General features: G+C 42.2%; 2 protein-coding genes across 2 annotated transcripts in view; both read left to right on the forward strand.

The window, feature by feature from the left end:
* The first annotated feature begins 401 nt into the window (after positions 1-401).
* On the forward strand, positions 402-3,633 carry LOC111968173 (charged multivesicular body protein 6). The gene is made up of 8 exons (XM_023993745.2): positions 402-628; positions 913-1,022; positions 1,224-1,311; positions 2,307-2,393; positions 2,624-2,689; positions 2,788-2,868; positions 3,233-3,317; positions 3,473-3,633. The coding sequence occupies exons 1-8, from the start codon at positions 566-568 to the stop codon at positions 3,520-3,522; spliced, it is 630 nt and encodes a 209-aa protein (XP_023849513.1). The 5' UTR covers positions 402-565; the 3' UTR covers positions 3,523-3,633.
* A 5,542-nt stretch (positions 3,634-9,175) lies between these two features.
* Positions 9,176-24,308, forward strand: part of LOC111968174 (BAR/IMD domain-containing adapter protein 2-like) — a 159,952-nt gene continuing 144,819 nt past the window's right edge. The window contains 1 exon segment of the mRNA XM_070445012.1: positions 9,176-9,479. Within this exon segment, the coding sequence (XP_070301113.1) occupies positions 9,405-9,479 (75 nt within the window). The 5' untranslated portion in view covers positions 9,176-9,404.

Raw genomic sequence — 24,308 nt, forward strand, 5'->3', positions numbered from 1 at the left:
CTAATGCTACTGTCCCCACCACAACAACTAAATACATGCACTTTTGTCCTTGAAACGTTTAATTGAAATACTGTAGATTCCATTCATTCCTATGAAGGACTGCGTTTTTTTAAATCGTTTTTGTCATTGTGACAACTGAATTGTTCCTATCTGAATGCCGTACTTCCTGTTAGGGGTGTGTTTTTCTGTTGTTGCATTAGCTGGCTAGCTAGCTAAGTAAACGGTCATCAGTAGTTACCTCAGCCACAAAGTCAGAAACCCCGCCTATTTCTACAATTTATATTCTTAAAATGTGATTTTAAACCCAACRTTAACCACACTGCTAACCCRGACCTTAAATTAACACCAAAAAGCAACACAAATAATAATCATGAATATTAACGATATAGAACAATTTGGYCATTGTGGGTGTGGTAACCGAACTAGCTAGCAAGCAAAGTCATCAGATGTTTAGTTAGACAACCGATCCACAAACTATTGAATGTWCGCAATGTTCTTCTGAGAAATAGACTTGTTGACAAGTCAATTCAATAGRTGCACAGAGTGGCGGGGATGCTGAATCAAAATGGGAAACATTTTCGCCAGAAAGAGACGCACGCGAGTCACAGAGCAGGACAGGGCAGTTTTGGTAAGTAGCCTAYCTACTGTAGCTAGCTAACGTTAGCCAACTAGCTAACAAGTCAGCCTTCTAACATACTATAACTAGTTAACAACATTTGATAATGTATACGTTAGGCCTAATGTTAGGTCAGCAAAGTAAGTTAACTAGGAGGGCGGAATTGGGCAGTCTGACAACCCATACATAACACACTGTTCTTTACTGGAAAACTAGACGGCGAACTGAAGCGATTTAGTGTTGAAACAAGTGGTCTTCCAAGAATTGCATTAAAATGTATGTGTTCTCAATTACAGCAATTGAAACAGCAGAGAGATAAGTTAAAGCTGTATCAGAAGAGAATCAACCTGCAGCTGGAGAAGGAGAGGAATCTAGCCAAGCAGCTGCTGAAAGATGGCAAGAAAGAGTAAGGACTTGCTTCTCACCAGAGCTATATATTGTGTGATCCTGATCTGCCTAAAGTTAAGGTTGTCACTTTYAAGCACTTGAGATTGAAAGCTGTCATGTGCACAGACCGTATATAATACATATAATTACGAAATTAGGACATTATATTGGTTGTCATTGTATTGAATATTCTCACATTTCTATTTTTGTTTTCAAACAGGAAGGCCCTCCTCTTGCTCAAGAAGAAGAGATACCAAGACCAGCTCCTGGACAAGACAGAAAACCAGATAAGCAACCTGGAGCGAATGGTAAATACCTGACATTTATCAACCATTCACTCACTCGRACCACCAGGAATAGTAGAAAATTGTACTCGTGAGGTGTATAGACTAATTTCCTGTCCGCGTCATGAAAAGTTGCACGTGCAGTTCCTCATCAGAAACCGTGTTGTTTACGTATGCCGCGTTCAAAATAACTGGGATCTCGAAAATTCTCAGACTTCAGTGCGTTCAAGACAGGTGAGAACTCGGGAACTCCGACTGGGAGAATAATTMTGAACGGTCATTCAAATTGGAATTCGGGGATCTTTCTAGAGCTCCATCTTTCCGACATGAAGATCACTGACGTCATGATTTGACCTCGTTTTTTTTCTCTCCCCCAGAGTCCCCAGTTGTCTTAAAAGCACCACTAGCAGTGCATACTTCAAATGCAGCTCTTGCAACTTAACAAACACGTAATCAGATGGTTATCGTCTACAAAATTACAGCTGTCATCAGAGCACAGGAGGCTGATGGCATCTTAATTTGGGGAGGAAATAAGTGACATGTTTGATACCATTCGCTCTGTTCCAACCATTATTATTAACCATCCTCCTGTCCTGCATCAGAGGGTTGATTACCTAGCAAGCCAGCGAGSCAAGGTGAAATATAACAAATAGAGATAAAGCCAGGAGAATAATATGCGTGTTGATCATAGCTATAACCGTCAGTCTTTTGTGTTTTCATGGTCATCACTCACTAACTGTTAAAAAAAACTTAAGGTCCCAACGCATCACTCAGAAGAGACGTTTGATGCTAAAGAGAAAATGTCTCTATTCGTTAGTCGGACACTGTTGCAAAACATTTTTTCCACCGTAGCAAAATGTTTTGCTTCAAACGGAAAACACTTTGCAACAAACAAGAGTTTCTATTGGACACATTTAGTTCACGTTTTGTTCCATTTGCTTCCACTTGGTTCTGTTTGGTTTCTAGTAAATACACCCCTGTACTGAACTAATGCCTTCTGATCTTATTGTTTTCTTTAGTGTCAAGACATTGAGTTTGCCCAGATTGAGATGAAGGTCGTTGAAGGCCTTAAAGTTGGAAACGACTGCCTGAAGTCATTGCATGAGGTACTCTATGTGAGGGTATCAGAGAGCTATGTTTGACCTCTATGCAACTTCCCTATGACCTGATAAGTAGCATACTGTATATGTCTGTCTTTTCCATAAGCCAATTAGTAAGATAAATAGGTTGCTTACCTTCAGTGCATCTGCAATTCAAATAATATAGCATTCCGCATGGATATGCAGTGAATAAAACATTGGCTTTCCTGTACTTACTGTTTGTTATTTCATATCAGGCGATGTCCATCGAGGATGTGGAGAGAATTATGGATGAGACCCAAGAAGGCATTGAATACCAGAGGGTAYGGTCCCRACTGTTTCTTTTTACAGAAGCATTGATATCTTATTGAAATTACTATATTTTGTTCATATTTATTTGTACCTTTTTATCTCTGTACAGGAAATAGATGAGATGCTGGCAGGTTCCCTGACACAGGAGGATGAAGATGCTGTACTGGCTGAACTGGAGGCCATCACTCAGGTCAGTCTATTACTCAACAACACTGGATGGCCAGCAACTATTATCATTTAACTCTGTTGACCTGAGGCATGGCTGTAGACTCCTAACATATAATTGGTATATACAGTTTCTCCTATGGRGTCTAACCGTTGAACACAAGTAGGGATTTTATCACACAGTGACTGACTAGCCTCAAATCACCCATTGTGTTCAACGGTTAGAAGCCTTATCAGAGTCTACAGACATTTCTCAAGGCAAGGGACCGTGTCAATCTGGATAGTTTCACTTCTCTGGTTCCTTACCTGACTTCTCCCCGCCTAACAGCGATAGATGAGAGACGATCCCTTTTGAGTCTTGTTTTTTCTTTACTTCTGTCTGTTTTTAGGGAGAGCTTGGCCTACCCGAGGTACCTGACGAATCCCTGCCAGACGTCCCAGAGGCAGCTGATGAAGAACCAGAGCCAGGTCAAGGTAGGTCTCCTCAGATGTGGAGTCATACTGAATTACAAATATGTGTCTTATGTTGAGAGAATGAATTCAGATATAGGTTAAAGACTCCAGCAGTGGAAATAGACATTACATGAGCACTGTGTCATTCAGAGTCCGTCTGGTTTTCTTCATTTCAGAGAGGGAGAGGCCAAGGAAGAAGCAGGAAAGAGGGATGATGGCTGTCTAGGGGCCTGTCTGTTCGCCAGGTGACTCTGTGGGTCTTGGTACGCCGGCCACTATATCCCCCTCATAGGGGTCTCATGCCCCCCCCCCCCCCCCCCCCCCACACTCACACACACACACAAAACCACAACCACAGATTATCTTCACCATCTCTTCCAGTCCCTCACCTCCAAGACTGAACTTCCTGGTGCCCTGCTAAGCCTTGGCCTTGTGAGCCCCAATACTGCTTTATAATCCTCTTGTGGATTCAACCACCCCATCACTCCAACTATGGTCATGGACTTTTCACATCATTGCCTGCAGGTTCTCTCCTATTTTTTTGGTTCATGTTTAGGGCCTATTTAGACACATAATCAATAAATTAGTGGTTTGATTTACATAATAATGTGCCTATTGCCTAAGTCCCATGACGGGTATGTTTTTTAAAATCTTCTGTTAACGGACAAATTATGTAATTAACAGACAAATTAATGCATGTGTCTCTTTTCTTCTTTCTTTCTTTCTTTTCAACCTTTTGTGGCTCAGGCCTACTATCTGACCACAGAGCACATTCTCTTTGGGAGGAATAGACATGCAGACTGTCTTTCAAAATCATTACCGTTGGGATGGTTTTCAGAACCTTGCCTAGTCTTAGTTAAGAATGTCTTGATTGCTAACAAACTGTCAATAATGGATATGACTTTGGCTTTGGTTTCAACTTGTTGATTGGGGACCAAAATCCTTACAATAATACTGACCTATTTGCTAAAGCCTCCATTTCATGTAAATTCTATATTCTTCCTCGCTGTGCAACAGTTTAACTAATCTAATGCTCCAGTAGCGTTGGCTTGGGAATTAGCTCAGTGTCATTGGGGGAAAGGGCTAATTGTTTTGTCAGTGGGCTTACTAACTTAACTCTGTATCCCAGACTGACTTACTAACTTAACTCTGTATCCCAGACTGACTTACTAACTTAACTCTGTATCCCAGACTGACTTACTAACTTAACTCTGTATCCCAGACTGACACCAGACAACACTGATGTTATTGTCACATGCCTAGAAATGACTATGAATTAAGTCGAAAACAACCTGACAGAGCCTGATGTCCTAGCTATCTATCCAGTGAGTATTATGGTATCATATTGGGTAGGTTTCACTATCAAGTGTGATATTGGGTTGTTAGCTAAAATATTTTACTGGCCTATCATGATATGAGTATCTGTCTGGATCTGTAATATATTACTGGCATATCATATCAGATACTGGGTTATCAGTCTGATCTATAATATATTACTGGCATATCCTATCATGATACTGGGTTATCGTCTGGATCTGTAATATATTACTGGCATATCATATCATGATACTGGGTTATCAGTCTGGATCTGTATATAATACTGGATCATACATGATACTGGGTTATCAGTCGGATCTGTAATATATTACTGGCATATCATATCATGATACTGGTTATCTGTCTGGATCTGTAATATATTACTGCATATCATATCATGATACTGGTTATCTGTCTGCATCTGTAATATATTACTGGCATATCATATCATGAACTGGGTTATCAGTCGGATCTGTAATATATTACTGGCATATCTATCATGATACTGGGTTATCAGTCTGGATCTGTAATATATTACTGGCATATCATATCATATACTGGGTTATCTGTCTGCATCTGTAATATATTACTGGCATATCCTATCATGATATTGGGTTATCTGTCTAGAACTTTAATATATCATGATATTGAGTTCTAATATATTACTGTCATATCTCGTAGAGCATTAGCTATTTATCTGAAATGGAGGGCCTACATATAAAAGATAAGCACTTATGTATAGTGTAAAGTATTACTGTAAGTCTCTCTGAGACAGTGACACTCTTGACAATGACCGTGGAGACCATTTCCCAGTGGTATCATATTGACAGACCTGTGGCGTGTCTATACGAAATGTACCATGTTGTTATTCTGGAACAATACAGTGTATTTTTTGAAAGGTACTGTTTGACCAGCGTGTTGTTATTAACAACCACTAGATGGCAGCAAATAGCAGTTTATGATTTTTTCCTGTTGATAAGCAATACGTCTGCATACATTGGTTAGTGAATGTATTGCGTGGATTCGGATGCTGTTTCAAATTAAATGTTATTTGTGACATGCGCCCAAATACAACAGTGAAACGCTTACTTAAGTGTTAAAAAAATGTACTAAAAATAAATTGTAAATGTTTTGTGCAACTACATGGGACAGTAAAAAGAACTGCTTAGCTATAATGAGGGGAATCATATAAGACTATATGTTATTCATTTACATTTGAGTCATTTAGCAGACGCTCTAATCCAGAGCGATCTACAATTTAATGCATTCATCTTAAGTTATCTAGGTGAGACGACCACATATCACAATCGTAGTAGGTACTTTTTTACCACAAAATAAAGTAGTTAGAAAAGTTGGTGCAGGTAGGCTGCTTTTGCAAGTCATTTGAATTATTTCTTTCTTCGTGTGATGATTTATATGTATTGATAGAGCATCCTTGGATTATACAGAGGTCCTCTAAAATCATTCCATAGTGGCTCACAGAGTATTATAATACAGCAGCCTGTGACTAAAGATTCCAAGCAATGAGCAAGTGGTAGGCCTTATCTCCTTCATGGCCCTACAATGTTTTTTTTTTATCTGTGAAATGCTTGGAACAATTTGTATATTTCTGGGGAAAGTACTGAAAGGTCCAATGCAGATGTTTTTTTATCTCAATGCCAAATCATTTTGGGGGTAACTATGAAGTACCTTACTGTGATTGTTTTCAATTCAAATGGTAAATATGAAAAATAATAATAGCTTCTTAGCAAAGAGCAATTTCTCAAGCAATAATTTAGCTGGGACTGTCTGGAAGTGGTCTGACTGGGGAGGGGGGAACTGAAAGCTAGCTGTTATTGCCAGAGATGTTAGGAACTCTCTTATTGGTCTATTAACTCATTTACTGCATGGTGATTTCACCATGGAAGGCCAAAACTCCATCCCACCTTTTCCAACAGCTCTTACACTAAAAGGGCATAATCATAATTTCCACAGTATTATTCCAACCCTGTGGTGTGGAAATATATATATATATATAAGAACACAYGAAAATCTAGTTTTGACTGCACAGTGAACTCCGATGTTCCGTTGAATGAATCTGCTGCAATACAGTGTGTCGCTGATTGTCCCCTTCAAGCCAATGACAGCGTGGGAGACAGAGTGGGTGGGAAAAGGGAACATGAATGACAGTGCGAATCGCTGTGCTCTATGATTCATAAAAGATATCTGAACCTGAGGGACAATTACAGGCAGGGAAAATGGAGTGAGTGGGAGGCTGTTTTCAAGTGCTCCTGAAAAAAACAGCCTGGTCTCAGACTTGACGTAACATAGTAAAAGTAAATTCCCGGAAACTAAAATTAGTATGATATGTTACGTTTTGTATGCTTACATAAGACAGGTGGTTACTTATTGGTGGGCGTATAATGCAGACGTCTAGCAACCCAAACGTTGCAAGTTTGAATCTCATGACGGACAACTTTAGCATTTTAACTAATTAGCAAGTTTTATACTACTTTGCAACTACTTAGCATGTTAGTTAACCCTTCCCTAACCATAACCTTAACCGTTTTAGCTAACCCTTCCCCTAACCTTAACCCTTTTGGCTAACCCTTTAACATAACTCCTAAACTTAACCCTAACCTAGCTAACGATAGCACACTGGCCAGAATTCGTAACATATCATCCATTTCGCAAATTCACATTTTTAAATGTGTAACATATAATACAAATTGTAATTCGTAACATATCATACCAAATGGGTGATGGACATCCACAAATTAATACATACCATACCATACGAAACGTAACATATCATTATAAATGGAGTGTCTCGGATTTACATACAGAATAATACGGGGGYAAAAAGAAACCCGCACACTGCTCGTGATAGTTTCACTGCTTTTTATTAAGCTTTACGTATCGGCCTTCGTCAGAGCTTATTAAAGAGCAGTGATACTATCAAGAGCAGTGTGCAGTTTTTTTTCTTAATTTTATTAAACTGTTACCATGCACCTGCAAAAAAAGATAGCTCAGATGTGCAAGTGCCTTTTGAATTTTGAACATACAGAATAATACGAAATGCTCTGAGACTAGGTTGGAGAAAGAGCCAGCTCTGCAAAGGAAGGCACGGTAATGATGACCTGGGGGATGTGGGTGGGAGGGTGTGTGTCTGTCCCCTCATTGCCAACCTACCTCGCAACACTCCTGAGGCCTAGTTGGCAGAAGTAGCAGAAGGACACACACACACCGGTTGCTGGTCCAGGTGACTACAGAGTGTTCCTGGCTGTGCTGCTAAATAATGGGTCTCCCCTCTCTGTCTCTGTTCAAGCCTCCTCATTGGCCTAACCAGAGCTGAGGGGAATACTTAATTGCTTGCTCTAATGCCTTTCCCTGTGACGCAGAACAGCAGTGCTAAAACCAGAATGTATCACGCCCCCTGGCCTATATTAGTGCCTTATTGCTTTGATATTTAGTATTAGTGTATTATTGCTTTAATTTTTACTATTAGTGTATCATTGCTTTAATGACTAGCCTCAACCACCCCGGCAGTGTTCAAGTGGCTGTTGTTACCTTCAGTTCCTGCTACGCTACATGTCGCTAGGGAAAGATATTGATTGATTCCTCCTACATAGTCCTCATTTATTTATCCTCACCGGCTGTCTCAATTGAATTAGGAAGCAGTCTCATTGTTGAATTGTTTAATTATGGAAACCACCTGTGTGAGGGCCAACTAGATTGTTCATCACACAAGCAAATCAATGGCAATGTTGAGAAATGCCCTTTAACGATACTTAATTCAGGTTTTCAGATWGATTTTTACTGTTGGGTTATGAAGTTGAATTATGAGCTCATCTTAATGAAGGAGGMTTGTCAAAAGAGCAAGTTAAACCCAGTTAACTCTGTAGAGTGGTCAGGCAGGGGGTTAAGTGACCTTTGTCTCTCAACACTATAAGGTACTGTATTTTTTTCCTCCTGCGTTATTATAATGCTAATACGTTTCTGGAAAATTGGAGACAGCAGCAGCATAGTTATTGTCCATATCCAATAAAGAATAAAGCCTAGACATTTTAGAGACTTCCCAACAGGCTCTTGTAGTGCAGATCGTGACTTGCTGAATGAATTGTGGAGGATTCCCCTGTTCCTACATCACATATTGTAGCATACTGTACGAGCAAGGTGACGCCGTCCTACACCGAGACACACTACTACATTCCAGCCACTAAGCCTGTGCATACATGGATAGCAATGCACAACTGTAACAGGTAGCTAGCTATTCAATTGTAATGTTTTGTACAATGTTCGATAAATACACTCGGTTCTACGTCATTATTTATACCATACGTTATCTGTTTACGTTATTTGTTTTGCTTAAAATGTGTTCGCTTCAAAATGTGTTCATTTACTTAGATCACAATCTGTTGAAATCGTATTGTTGGGTATAGAGATGTGTGCATAGCTGTACTGTAGTCATTCAGGCATGCGGGTATTATGAATGATTTTTACGCAGAGGCAGAGCAGAGGCAGTGGTGTGGGCAGTGTTAGAGAGAGGAGGCGGATCCCTTTAAAATGGCAAGCAGCTATGAGCAGGCTGCCTGCGTTCTCTGTCAGCGGGTGGTATAGCCTCCAGACTGCGTGGGCTAGTGTGGGCGCAGTTGAAAAGTTTCTTATAAAAGCGGTGATTCCGGAGTCTCGTATTACGCGCGTCCCCTCCCTCTGTAATAATTGTTTCTTACTACGATTCCTTCCACCTACTCTGTTTCTCCTTCGTAGTATTTCTTCGAAAAGCTTCCGTCACTAAAGGAAATCTGGTCTATGGTTTTGGCTGAAGAAGGTTCCACGATGTCTCGGACTGACGAAGTACACCGTATAACGGAGAATGTCTATAAGGTAAGAAGCAGACAGCGGTCCATTCACTCCAGCTTCAATAATGAATACATTGATTATTGTTTTGATTAAGTCGCTTGATGAGTGGAGCCTCATCAGCTGATGAGATCTGATAACGTGGTATCTGTTGGATTCGTTTCGAACTTTGTTTTACGGAGAGGTCAAGATAAGTCTACTCTCTATTAAAATAGAACAAATACAATATCCTATTTAATGAACATTGATAACGACTTTGGCTTCTATGGTGTACCTGGGGAATTTACAATCACACCCCATCTATAGGTCTCATCACTGCTCTAAAAGTAGAGATTTGTTTCTCTGCAGTGAGGGACACTGCGTGCAGTAACGGCAGACAGCCATAGGCTCATAGGGGACAAAAAAAATTATACACAATTCCCCAGTCCAAGTTTAATTTGAATTAGGGGATGTGTATCAAAGTGACAGTTTGCATCGAGGTAGACCGGGACAGTTCAATTTGCATGTCATGACATATTGGCTTAAGGAGTTCTGTCAGACCACGGAAGGATTTTTCGCTGTAACCAGTTGAACTAAATGGTTTTAGAAGTAGACTACACAAATAGAATAAGGCTCAGAATAGCGGTTTCATTTTATTTTTTTACATTTAAATCATTTTTGCAATTAGGGTTAAATTGACAGATTGTTCACGTAATTGGCTCGTAATTCCAACCAGCGACCTTTTGGCTACTGGCCCAACGCTTTTCACCAATAGGCTACCTGCCACCCTCTGTTATCTTAGCAAGGTGGCTTGTTAGCATTGCTTTACTTGGGCAGAAGTTCACCTGAGCTGAGCACCTAACCTCATATTTTCTACTGTTTGCGTTCCTGCATCTCTTACAGAATATTAACTCAAAAGTATTGAGGAGTTCCTGCACCTAAATATAAATGGTACCGCCACACAAAATGAGTGTCAACACCTATTTTAGTCCAAGTCAAGCACCGCTTGTTAGAGATTCTGAACTATGGCGATATTGGACCGATTAAAAAATAATACTTTTCTACCTCTTTCCGTCGCTCTTTCACCAAGCTAGAGGAGTTGATTGAGGGAATAAGGGACCTTCCCAAACTTGTTGAAACTGCCCGGTAGTCTAAAGCATTTCGACAGGTCCTTCCCTCCTGCTATTTCCACAACAAAGCCCTGCTTTAGCAGAGCCAAGGGCGGAGGTGCTACTCTTCAGTTTCACTGCACTGTGATATGTTGYTTGTGTCCCAAATGGCACCATATTCCCTTTTTTTATAGTGCACTACTTTGGAATAGGGCTCTGGTAGAAAGTAGTGCACTATAGAGGTTATAGGATTCCATTTGGGACTGACTGGTTGTGCCATCCAAACAGGCTAGATTTCAGGAAGGGAAGAGAAATGTGCAGAGGTACAAGAGTTTGAATAACCTGTGAAAGCTGGTCCATATGGTAACCAGAGCCTAGTGACTGCTATGATCTGAGTGGTCTATACTTGACCCTATCATGGCCAGCCACTATCACAGACCGCCCTGAGCTGTACACTCATACTTATTCTCCCTCTGAGCTTAATTTCTAACACCTAGACCCAACCCTCCACATACCCCTATAGGTCGACTTTCAAGGTTCAGTGGTGGTAGAGCAGCCTGATGCTGAGACCTGTGGAAGATGTTGGGGGTCCTTAATGACCAGTGGAAGATGTTGGGGGTCCTTAATGACCCGTGGAAGGTGTTGGGGGTCCTCAATGACCCGTGGAAGGTGTTGGGGGTCCTCAATGACCCGTGGAAGGTGTTGGGGGTCCTCATGACCCGTGGGAGTGTTGGGGGTCCTCAATGACCCGTGGGAGGTGTTGGGGGTCCTCAATGACCCGTGGGAGGTGTTGGGGGTCCTCAATGACCCGTGGGAGGTGTAGGGGGTCCTCAATGACATGTGGGAGGTGTTGGGGTTCACTCACTTGGTGGGAATTGTAGGGTTCATTTAGTGAGGACGCTACTTTTGATGTAGAATGACAGGGACAGTCAGTCAGTGTGGAGATATTTTCCTGACCGGCAGGTTGACTCATTACAGAGCCCAGCAGAGGGAGAGGAGAGTGGGAGTGCTGGAGCGATGCAGAGGGGGAGAGATGGAGAGTAGCAGCCGACCTGGTAATCTGACCCACGGCTGGGGGCCTATTGATGGGGCTACTGATGCTGACTGGCGGGGGCTCTGTGTGTGTGTGTGCATGCGGCTCTTAGACATGTAGAGTGGTGTTTGCCTCAGTGAGTCTCTGAGTACGTTCACATGCACACAAATGATTCTATATTAAACTGACTATGGCAGTATGGAAATAGTCATGTCAACTCCTTACTCTTACGTGGGGTGAAGGTCAAAATCAAAGTAAGCATATGTCAATTAAAACAACTGGTTTTCTGAGCAATATTTTCAAAGACCTGACCAGATGAGGCCGTGAGGTGCCAGCTTCCATCTGATACCATACAACCATAGATACTTGTATGTTACTGAGGAGGACAGCTAGATGCCATCAGATGGTACAGTATTAACAAAATTATTTATTTCATCAAGGCAAGGTGTGAACATCACTCTGTTTGTGAGCTGAGGGGGATGATGTTTAAGAGGTAGACATGGGAGTTGATTGTCTCTGTTATTCCCTGAGAAAGGGGTGTGGTGCGGTGCAGTCTCTCTGAAGACATTGCTATTGCCTGGCAGCTGCTTGCTGACTGCGTAATCTCCAAGCTCGCTCACATTCCAAGAATACAAGACACCGTCTGCAACATTGTGCTGTGACTCGCACGTGAGAGTGTGTGTGTACCTCTGCCTATATACTTGGCTTGGCCATGAAAGGAGGACATCCCCCACCTCCAGACAATCTGCTGTGACCAACCATCACAACCTCTGCTGTCCTACACACACACACACCAACATTTTCTTGGTATGTCAAAGCTTAATCATCCTGGCTCGTTTGCTCAATTGGTAGTCCACGAGAGAGTTTATCCATTAAATTTGATTTTTCCATTAGCCGCAGATGATCTGTTAAATGCATTTTGGCCTTGTGTTGAGATAATTGCTATCATTTCAATAGTGCTATTAGCCCGCTCCATCTCAGTGAGGTATGCTGAAATACATCACCAAATATGATGAAAGCAAAGATCTGAATATGAAAGAGTCACAATCAATCACGGGTATATATTATGCATATCATTTTTTTTTTACAGTGCATTCGGTAAGTATACAGCCGTATTCTAAAATGGATTCATCTACACACAACACCCCATAATGACAAAGCCAAAACAGGTTTTTAGAAATGTTTGCAAAAAAATAATAATACCTAATTTACACAAGTATTCAGACCCTTTGCTTTGAGACTCAATTGAGCTCAGGTGCATCCTGTTTCCATTGATCACCCTTGAGATGTTTCTACAACTTCATTGGAGTCCACCTGTGGTAAATTCAATTGATTGGACATGATTTGGAATTGCACACACCTGCCTGTATAAGGTTCCAAAACCAAGCCATGAGGTGGAAGGAATTGTCCGTAGAGCTCCGAGACATGATTGTTTCGAGGCACAGATCTGGGGAAGGGTACCAAAACATTTCTGCAGCATTGAAGGTCCCCAAGAACACAGTTGCCTCCATCATTCTTAAATGGAAGTAGTTTGGAACCACCAAGACTCTTCGTAGAGCTGGCCGCCTGGCCAAACTGAGCAATCGGGGGAGAAGGGCCTTGGTCAGGGAGGTGACCAAGAACCTGATGGTCACCCTGACAGCGGTCTAGAGTTCCTCTGTGGAGATGGTTGTTCTTCTGGAAGGTTCTCCCATCTCTGCATCACCACCAATCAGGCATTTATGGTAGAGTGGCCAGACGGAAGCCACTCCTCAGTAAAAGGCAAATGACAGCCCGCTTGGAGTTTGCCAAAAGGACTCTCAGACCATGAGAAACTCTTTAGCCTGAATGTCAAGCGTCACGTCTGGAGGAAACCTGGCACCATCCCTACGGTGAAGCATTGTGGTGGCGGCATCATGCTGTGAGGATGTTTTTCAGCGGCAGGGACTAGGAAACTAGTCCTGCTTGAGGGAAAGATGAACGGAGCAAAGTACAGAGAGATCCTTGACGAAAACCTGCTCCAGAGCGCTCAGGACCTCCGAATGGGGCGACGGTTTACCTTCCAACAGGATGACGACCCTAAGCACACAGCCAAGACAAGGCAGGAGTGGCTTCAGTACAAGCCCCTGAATGTCCTTGAGTGGCCCAACCAGAGCCCGGATTTGAACCCGTTTGAACATTTCTGGAGAGACCTGAACATGGGGTATTGTGTTTAAATTGATGAGGGGGGGGAAACGATTTCATCCATTTTAAAGTAAGGCTGTAACATAACAAAATGTGGGGGGGGAAATCAAGGGGTCTGAATACTTTCAGAATGCACTGTACATTATACAAATATACTGATTTATTCTATTGGAGTAAGAAACAGTCTCGGGTTGTGTCGCGCATGGAACCCTATTCATTACATAGTGGGGTGCAGGTAGCCTAGTGGTTAGAGCGTTCGGCCAGTAACCGAAAGGTTGCTGGATCAAATCCCAGAGCTGACAAGGTAAAAAGCTGTCGTTCTGCCCCTGAACACGCTAGTTAACCCGCTGTTCCCCGGTAGGCCGTCATTGTAAATAAGAATTTGTTCTTAACTGACTTGCCTAGTTAAATTTGTATAAAAAAATTGTGCACACATTTTGTTGCCTGTCTACCCATCCACATGGCTCCGGCCAAACACCATGCCCATGAATGTTTCTTCTCCACGATGAGTCTGGATTTTCCTCCCTCCCCAATGTCTTCTGGAATACGAACACATTTTGATCGTTCTGATTGGTCCCAGAAACCGATGGGTTGGGCCACCGCCGGCCTACATGACAGTATCAACTTTCATACTCCGATTGGTCAGATTTGTTAGAGACGATCCTATTGCTGATTTGTTTTGTACAACGCCCATCATTTTAAATCCACAAACGACCTTTAGGATTGCAGATTCAGATTGACTGTACAGTATACAGAGATCGATTTAGCAGCAAAATGTAACTCTGGATGAGTCATCAGCCTACTTCTGTCCAAAGCCCCATGGGAATTGGTCAAAAGTAGTGCACTATATAGGGAATAGGGCATCATTTGGGATGCAGTTTTAGTCTCTGTGACATCACAGTAGTATTACTAGTGGCTATAGGCAATGTGTAAACTGCATCCTGAGGCTGTTTTACACCTGCCAGAACAAAGTGTGTGTGTGTGGTTGGTTGGTTAAGTCTGTTTTCTTTGCACAGCCCACCATGCGAGTAGTGTTGGGTGTTGTCGGGTACAGATGTCGGATCTTCATTTTACCCTTTTCGTCCTGCAGCAGGAGGATTTGAATTCATGTTTAGAATCGCTACCAGGAGACAGCTGGAAGCAATGTTTGTAGGCWGCACAATCATTTAAAACTGTAGATCCACTGGGCATATGATTAGGTATGTCCAAACTTTTGACTGGTACTGTATGTTTTAAGGCAAGCAATATGCCCAATGACTGATTGGTTGTCTCAGTGCCTGTGTGGTCCAGCGGTTACAGCCGCTGACCCCGGCACACACATGCCAGAGTTGGCATGGGTTAGAATCAGGCCCACTCACTGCCCTTTGAATGTTTTAGTTACTCTATGGGCTATACTTGTCCTCTAATGGTTGTACTTCCTTATCAGATCACTTTAGTTACATAGATTTATAATATTATATCGTCACTATCAGATGACAACCTTGTCACTCCCCCCAATTTAAAAAAAATATATTAATCGAAACTATTGCAGATAACATCTACATTTATTACAAGTATTTAAGTAGTTTTATACCCGGATACTTTTTTAGTCCTACTTGAGTAGTTTCTTAAGAAGCCTACTTTTACCGGAGTAAATTACAATCTAAGTAGCAGTACTTTTACCTAAGTACAGATTTTTAGTATTCTACACATCTCTGTAAATGATACGTAGCTTAACTATAAAACGTTGGCAAGCATTCACACTGGAGGAAAGTTTATCAGTACGCCTGCATCTGTCAACACAGGATGGTAATGCTTAGGGACAATTGTACATGCACGGCGAAATGACTACTCTGACTGCGCACTATGGGAGCGCTCGGTTTGTTGTTTTGAAAGTCTCTGGAAAAAAAGTGTTCTATTGAAAATGTATGGTAACTAGCTAGCTAACTTTTTTGAGTTTGGATCCTGCGACGTGGTTGGCATCAGTTGCTGGGACCGCTGCAATCTATCCAGGGATCCTGCCGACCAAAGGTCTGAGGAGCAGCTTGGCGTAGCAGCTAACCTAGCTGCTAGCTGCCTATCAAGCTACCAGAATTTTTTTGAGGACTTGAACGCAACCCGCAATGTGTTTAGCCCTTGTGGCTGGGACCATGGATTGTCCCGGGCTTGTGGCTGTCTTGATTCCTGCTCATCCAACTTCCCTGCGACCTGCCCAGTCTTGTACTGTAAGGAGTAACAGCGTAGCCTACATTGCTACCATGGCGAAGACCAAAGCCGGTGGGAGTACCATTGAGGACAGTGGTTTCTCGCTATTACAGGTGAAGGATGTTTTAAAAGAACAAAAATAGTTCAAAAGCAGTTGTTACAATAAAATAGCTTCAACTAATAAAATAATGGACGACCTGACCAGCGAGGTCCAAGACCTGAAGAGCAGTTTGCAGTTCTCCCAGGGTGAGCTCAATGAGTTCAAACAGGGGAACTGCAAGATGACAGCAATCAGTTCTGTATGTGAAGCCATGATAATTGAATTTCTCTATCATTGTTATATCAAGGCAGAACAATCAAGGCAGAACAACATTGTTGTGGAGGGAATTGCAGAATCTCCACATGAGGCCTGGATGGAGTCTGAGGATAAGGTGAGGGAAATGATCTCTGAGAAACTGAAGAAGGACCGCAGGAAGATTTGAGGTGGAGCACGGCCACTGGACTGAAAACTCACCACCGGCCCAGGTGACAGGCCCATGACAAAAGTTGTCAAGTTCCTGAGGTTCTAGCTGTTCTGGAAAGAGACCACAACTTGAGAGGAACGTACATCTTCCTCAACGAGGACTATCCTGTGCACCAGTAGAGAAAATAAATTCTCACAGCTGTGAAAGCTGCCAGAGCGAGTGGGACATTGCTTACATCCACTATGACAGGCTCATTGTCCACCCTCCCTCTCAAAAGCCTGGAAGGGATGAGGGAGCCAAGCCTATGCGTTTCGTACCTTCAACCCCAGCACCACACACACACACACACACTTACACACCCCAACTGATTTAACGGACTGGTAAATGTTTTTTGTCTCTTGCTTTGTTTGCTCTTTTCCATATTATGTCTATCTCTGATAAGCTACTCAGGAAAGGGCTGAAAATTGACCATATTAACATATGTAGCCTTAGTAATAAGGTTCATGAAATCAATAACTTGCTAACATCAGATAACATTCATATATTAACCATGTCTGAGACTGACTTAGATAATTCCTTTGATACATCAGTTGCAATACAAAGATAGAAGAGAGAGAAATGCCCATGGGGAGGTGTTACACTGCTCAAAAAAATAAAGGGAACACTTAAACAACAAAATGTAACTCCAAGTCAATCACACTTCTGTGAAATTAAACTGTCCACTTAGGAAGTAACACTGATTGACAATAAATTTCACATGCTGTTGTGCAAATGGAATAGACAACAGATGGAAATTATAGGCAATTAGCAAGACACCCCCAAAAAAGGAGTGGTTCTGCAGGTGGTGACCACAGACCACTTCTCAGTTCCTATGCTTCCTGGCTGATGTTTTGGTCACTTTTGAATGCTGGCGGTGCTTTCACTCTAGTGGTAGCATGAGACGGAGTCTACAACCCACCACAAGTGGCTCAGGTAGTGCAGTTCATCCAGGATGGCACATCAATGCGAGCTGTGGCAAGAAGGTTTGCTGTGTCTGTCAGCGTAGTGTCCATGGAGGCGCTACCAGGAGACAGGCCAGTACATCAGGAGACGTGGAGGAGGCCGTAGGAGGGCAACAAACCCAGCAGCAGGACCGCTACCTCCGCCTTTGTGCAAGGAGGATCACTGCCAGAGCCCTGCAAAATGACCTCCAGCGGCCACAAATGTGCATGTGTCTGCTCAAACGGTCAGAAACAGACTCAATGAGGGTGGTATGAGGGCCCAATGTCCAGGTGGGGTTTGTGCTTACAACCCAACACCGTACAGGAAGTTTGGCATATGCCAGAGAACACCAAGATTGGCAAATTTGCCACTGGCGCCTGTGCTCTTCACAGATGAAAGCAGGTTCACACTGAGCACCATGTGACAGTCTGGAGACGCCGTGGAGAACGTTCTGCTGCCTGCAACATCCTCCAGCATGACCGGTTTGGCGGTGGGTCAGTCATGGTGTGGGGTGGCATTTCTTTGGGGGGCCGCACAGCCCTACATGGGTCGACAGAGGTAGCCTGACTGCCATTAGGTACCGGATGAGATCTTCAGACCCCTTGTGAGACCATATGCTGGTGCGGGTTGGCCCTGGGTTCCTCCTAATGCAAGACAATGCTAGACCTCATGTGGCTGGAGTGTGTCAGCAGTTCCTGCAAGAGGAAGCCATTGATGCTATGACTGGCCCGCCCGTTCCCAGACCTGAATCCAATTGAGCACATCTGGGACATGTCTCACTCCATCCACCAACGCCACGTTGCACCACAGACTGTCCAGGAGTTGGCGGATGCTTTAGTCCAGGTCTGGGAGAGATCCCTCAGGAGACCATCCGCCACCTCATCAGGAGCATGCCCAGGTATTGTAGGGAGGTCATACAGGCACGTGGAGGCCACACACACTACTGAGCCTCATTTTGACTTGTTTTAAGGACATTACATCAAAGTTGGATCAGCCTGTAGTGTGGTTTTCCACTTTAATTTTGAGTGTGACTCCAAATCCAGACCTCCATGGGTTGATACATTTGATTTCCAATGATAATTTTTGTGTGATTTTGTTGTCAGCACATTCAACTATGTAAAGAAAAAAGTATTTAATAAGAATATTTCATTCATTCAGATCTAGGATGTGTTATTTTAGTGTTCCCTTTATTTTTTTGAGCAGTGTATTTAGAGCCATATCCATGTAATGCTTACAGAAGACTGTATGTCAAGTGTTATTGAAGTGTTCTGGTTGCAGGTTCACCTGCCTCACCTAAAGCCTTTTCTTTTGCGGTGTTGCTATAGGCCACCAAGTCCTAACAGTCAGTTTCTAAATAATATGTGTGAAATGCTTGACCGTATATGTGATGTAAACCGAGAGGTATACTTTCTTGGGGATCTGAATATTGACTGGTTTTCATAAAGCTGTCTGCTTAAGAAGCTTCTCACTGTAATCTGGTTCAGGTTATTAATCAAAATTCTATCAAATATTCTGGACCCTCAGTGTCCCATGCTAGTGATCTCCAGACACAGCTGCAGGCTATTTGCGCAAAGTAGGTCTACCTGATTACTTCTTATGACGTTTCCACTGAATCAGAGCATGACATTTCTTTTCCCTTTCATGAGGAGTGGTTATCGAAAAACAGAGGTGGAAAGATMTTTCAAATAGACTACATTGAGGAACTATTGTCACTCTTAATAGATGTAAAAATATACATTTTGTTTTACTTGCTGTTTTGAAGTGAAAAAATTACTTTGAGATGCTCCCACAGCTCATTAGTGGTGGTGCGTTAAGACAATCAGAAATACTATCATAATCCCAAATGGGCACATTTTATAAGCCTACAGTACATTAGCCTAGGCCTACTATGTGTAGTCAGGTGCGCGTCCTTACTCAACATTGACAGGAACGCTCCAAACAAAACACAATTAATACATTGACAACTTGTAAATGGAATTAAATAAACCAAAACTTGTTTATCATAAGTGTAGCCTAGGTTGTGCTGTTGAAGAAGTTGAGGAGACTAAGTTACTTGGTGTTACCTTCGATTTGTAAACTGTCATAGTCAAAACATACAGTACCAGTCAAAAGTTTGGACACACTTACTCATTTGAGATTTTTCTTTATTTCTACTATTTTATTCGTTGTGGAATAATAGTGAAGACATCTATACTATGAAATAGCACACATGGAGTCATGTAGTAACCAAAAAAGGCTTAAACAAATCAAAATATATTTGAGATTCTTCAAAGTAGCCACCCTTTGCCTTTGACAGCTTGGGCACTCTTTGCATTCTCTCAACCAGCCTCATGAGGTCGTCACCTGGAATGCATTTCAATTAACAAGTGTGCCTTGTTAAATTAATTTGGAATTTCTTTCCTTAATGCGTTTGAGACAATCAGTTGTGTTACAAGGTAGGGGTGGTATACAGAAGATGGCCCTATTTGGTAAAATATATATTGTTCGTATTATGGCAAGAACAGCTGAAATAAGCAAAGAGATGGCTCTGATGAAGACCACCACAGGAAAGGAAGACCCAGAGTTACCTCTGCTGCAGAGGATACATTCATTAGAGTTACCAGCCTCAGAAATTGTAGCCCAAATAAATGCTTTACAGAGTTCAAGTAACAGACACATCTCAACATCAACTGCGTGAATCAGGCCTTCATGGTCGACTTGCTGCAAAGAAACCACTACTAAAGGACACCAACAATAAGAAGACTTTCTTGGGACAAGAAACACAAGCAATGGACATTGGACCGGTGGAAATCTGTCTTTTGGTCTGAGTCCAAATTTGAGATTTTTGGTTCCAACCTCCATGTCCGTGTGAGACGCAGAGTAGGTGAACGGATGATCTCTGCATGTGTGGTTCCCACCGTGAAGCAATTTGGAACTCGTTAGTGAGTGTTGCAACTGAGGACAGACGATTTTTACACGCTTCAGCACTCGGCAGTCTGTTCTGTGAGCTTGTGTGGCCTACCACTTCGCAGCTGAGCCGTTGTTGCTCCTAAACGTTTCCACTTCACATTAACAGCACTTACAGTATACCGGGGCAGCTCTAGCAGTGAAGAATTTTTACGAACTGACTTGTTTTAAAGGTGGCATCCTATGACGGTACCACGTTGAAAGTCGCTGAGCTCTTCAGTAAGACCATTCTACTGCCAATGTTTGTATGGCTATTGCATGGCTCTGTGCTTGAGTTTTTTTTTATTATTTTTATTTTTTATTTTTTTATATATACACCTGTCATTAACAGATGTGGCTGAAATGATTGAATCCACTAATTTGAAGGGGTGTCCACATACTCTTGTACATAGTGTGTGCATATACTGAACAAAAATATATAAATGCAAATATGTCAGCTATTTACTGAGCTACAGTCAATTTAAATCAATTAATTTTCCCAAATCTATGGATTTCACGTGACTGGACAGGGGTGCAGCCATGGGCCCAGCCAGTCAGAATTAGTTTTTCTCCACAAAATGACTTTTTTTTTTACAGACAGAAATACTCCTCAGCTCCATCTGTTCTCCAGGTGTTTGGTTTCAGACGATCCCGCAGGTGAAGAAGCCAGATGTGGAGGTCCTGAGCTGGCGTGGTTATATGTGGACTGAGGTTGTGTGGCCAGTTGGCCGTACTGCCAAAATCTCTAAAATGACAATGTAGGCGGCTTATGGTAGAGAATTGAACATTAAATTCTCTGGCAACAGCTCTGGTGTACATTCCTGCAGTCAGCATGTCAGTTGCACGCTCCCTCAACTTGAGACAACTGTGGCATTGTTTTGTGTGACACAACTGCACATTTTAGTTGCCTTTTAGTGTCACCAGCACAAGGTGCACCTGTGTAATGAGCATGCGGTTTTAATCAGCTTCTTGATATGCCCCACCTGTCAGGTAGATGGATTATCTTGGCAAAGGAGAAATGCTCACTAACAGGGATGTAAACAAATGTGTGCACAAAATGTGCGCGGAAATAAGCTTTTTGATCGTGTGGAACATTTTCTGGGATCTTTCATTTTAGCTCATGAAACATGGAACGAAAACGTTTTAGAGGTTGTTTTTCTATTCAATAGAACTGTGTGTGGCTATGATAACTCTCCTCAGTCTTTGTTGACCGTACATTCCACTGTAAATATTGTTTGGTATAAGCAAGGACGAGTTTTACATCTTAAAGACACACAAGGCTTCACTGCACGCTACAGCACTTGTTGACAACAACTCTGGTAGAGATTTTGTTTTCAGAGAAGGATACTGTCATAAATCAGCGGGGTGATGTATACAGACACTAGGCTACATGCTGGTCTCTCGGTCTCCCCCCTCTCCCAGTTTACTGAGATATTCACACTTCAACCAAGCGGTTTAAATAGCTATTTTCTGTTGACATGTAATACAGTCCTCCAAAAACATATACATTACTCACTACCCGTCATTGATGTCTGCAAATATATATATATATATACTTCTGAAAAACAATAAGGACGTAGCTTCCATTGTGAAATATTGTTCCATATTCTTTGGCGTGTTCACTGTAAAACCTTGTTGGTTAAATTGAATTCTAGGGTGCTCAAATGTGTGGAGATCCATTGTGGTTTTTAGACATTGTAGGCAGGTGTGAGTTATTACCTATATGTTACAATGCAGAAGCACAAGGCAATTATAAACCACTACTCTAAATGATCGATGGTCTGTTAACATGCTCCTGTCTGTGTGTCTCAGCCAGGACAGCAGGACAGCTGGTGTCCCAGTTCTTTACGGGTGACATACAGGACAGCTGGTGTCCCAGTTCTTTACGGGTGACACACAGGACAGCTGAGGTCCCCAGTCCTTCACGGGTGACATACAGGACAGCTGTCGTCCCAGTCCTTCACGGGTGACATACAGGACAGCTGTCGTCCCAGTCCTTCACGGGTGACATACAGGACAGCTGTCGTCCCAGTCCTCTACGGGTGACACACAGGACAGTTGTCGTCCCAGATCCTCATATGGGTTGACACCACAGGACAGTTGTCATCCCAGTCCTCTACGGGTGACACACAGGACAGCTGTCGTCCCAGTCCTCTACGGGTGACATACAGGACAGTTGTCATCCCAGTCCTCTACGGGTGACATACAGGACAGTTGTCATCCCAGTCCTCTACGGGTGACATACAGGACAGTTGTCGTCCCAGTCCTTCACGGGTGACACACAGGACAGCTGTCGTCCCAGTCCTCTACGGGTGAGAGACAGGACAGTCGGGATAGGGATGAAAGGAGGATAGAATGCCTGCTCCCTCTCTCTCTCGTCAATCTCTTCAGATTAATGTCCTGTCCCGTGAAAGTAACACAGTTCAATCAGATTTAACCCAGACATAATTACTTAAACACAAACTCTCTACAGTCCGCGCCCTAGGATGACATGATATCATATTTCTACCACAGCAGCAATCAGTACATCAGCCTGTGCTATGTGTCCCAAGTGGCACCCTATTCCCTATGTAGTGCACTACTTTAGACCTATTGGGCCCTGGTCAAAAGTAGTGAACTATATAGGGAACAGGCTTCCATTTGGGACATAAACAGTGACTCAGCAGCAGAGGTGCCACAGCGGACATATTAATTATTCTTAGGTCATTCTGGGTGAATTCTCTGATCCAATGTGGATGGAAGACAACAGTATTTAACAGACCACCCACCAGAGTGCACCAGTTAGGTTAGGATTGGCTCCATGCAGTGGGATCGTTTCAAATGGAGGTCGACCGATTTTATGATTTTTCAACGCCGATACTGATTTATTGGAGGACCAAAAAAAGCAGATACCGATTAATCTGCTGATTTTATATATAAAAAAAAAAAATATATATATATATATATATATTTGTAATAACAATTAAAACAATACTGAATGAACACTTATAACTTAATATAATACATCAATAAAATAAATTTAGTCTCAAATAAATAATGAAACATGTTCAATTTGGTTTAAATAATGAAAAACAAAGTGTTGGAGAATAAAGTGCAATATGTGCCATGTAAAAAAGCTAATGTTTAAGTTCCTTGCTCAGAACATATGAAAGCTGGTGGTTCCTTTTAACATGAGTCTTCAATATTCCCAGGTAGGAAGTTTTAGGTTGTAGTTATTATAGGACTATTTCTCTCTATACCATTTGTATTTCATATACCTTTGACTATTGGATGTTCTAATAGGTACTTTAGTATTGCCAGCCTAATCTCGGGAGTTGATAGGCTTGAAGTCATAAACAGTGCAATGCTTGAAGCATTGCGAAGAGCTGCTGGCAAAGGTAGGAAAGTGCTGTTTGAATGAATGCTTACGAGCCTGCTGCTGCCTACCACCGCTCAGACTTCTCTATAAAATCAGAGACTTAATTATAATATAATAACGCACAGAAATACGAGCCTTAGGTTATTAATATGGTCAAATCAGGAAAATATATAATTTTGAAAACGAAACATATATTCTTTCAGTGAAACACGGAACAACCGTTCCATATTTTATCTAACGGGTGGCATCTCTAAGTCTAAATATTCCTTTTACATTGCACAACCTTCAATGTTATGTCATAATTATGTACATTTCTGGCAAATTAATTACCGTCTTTGTTAGAAATAAATGGACTTCACACAGTTCGCAATGAGACAGGCAGCCCAAACTGCTGCATATTCCCTGACTCTGTTGCACAGAACGCAGGAGAAGTGACACAATTTCCCTAGTTAAAATTAAATTCTTGTTAGCAGGCACTATTAACTAAAAATGAAGGTTTAAAAATATATATTTGTGTATTGATTTTAAGAAAGGCATTGATGTTTATGGTTAGGTACACATTGGTGCAACGACAGTGCTTTTTTTCGTGAATGCGCTTGTTAAATCACCCGTTTGGTGAAGTAGGCTGTGATTCAATGATAAATTAACAGGCACCGCATC

The sequence above is a fragment of the Salvelinus sp. IW2-2015 genome, linkage group LG8, assembly GCF_002910315.2.
Source record: "Salvelinus sp. IW2-2015 linkage group LG8, ASM291031v2, whole genome shotgun sequence".
Taxonomy (NCBI): Eukaryota; Metazoa; Chordata; class Actinopteri; order Salmoniformes; family Salmonidae; genus Salvelinus; species Salvelinus sp. IW2-2015.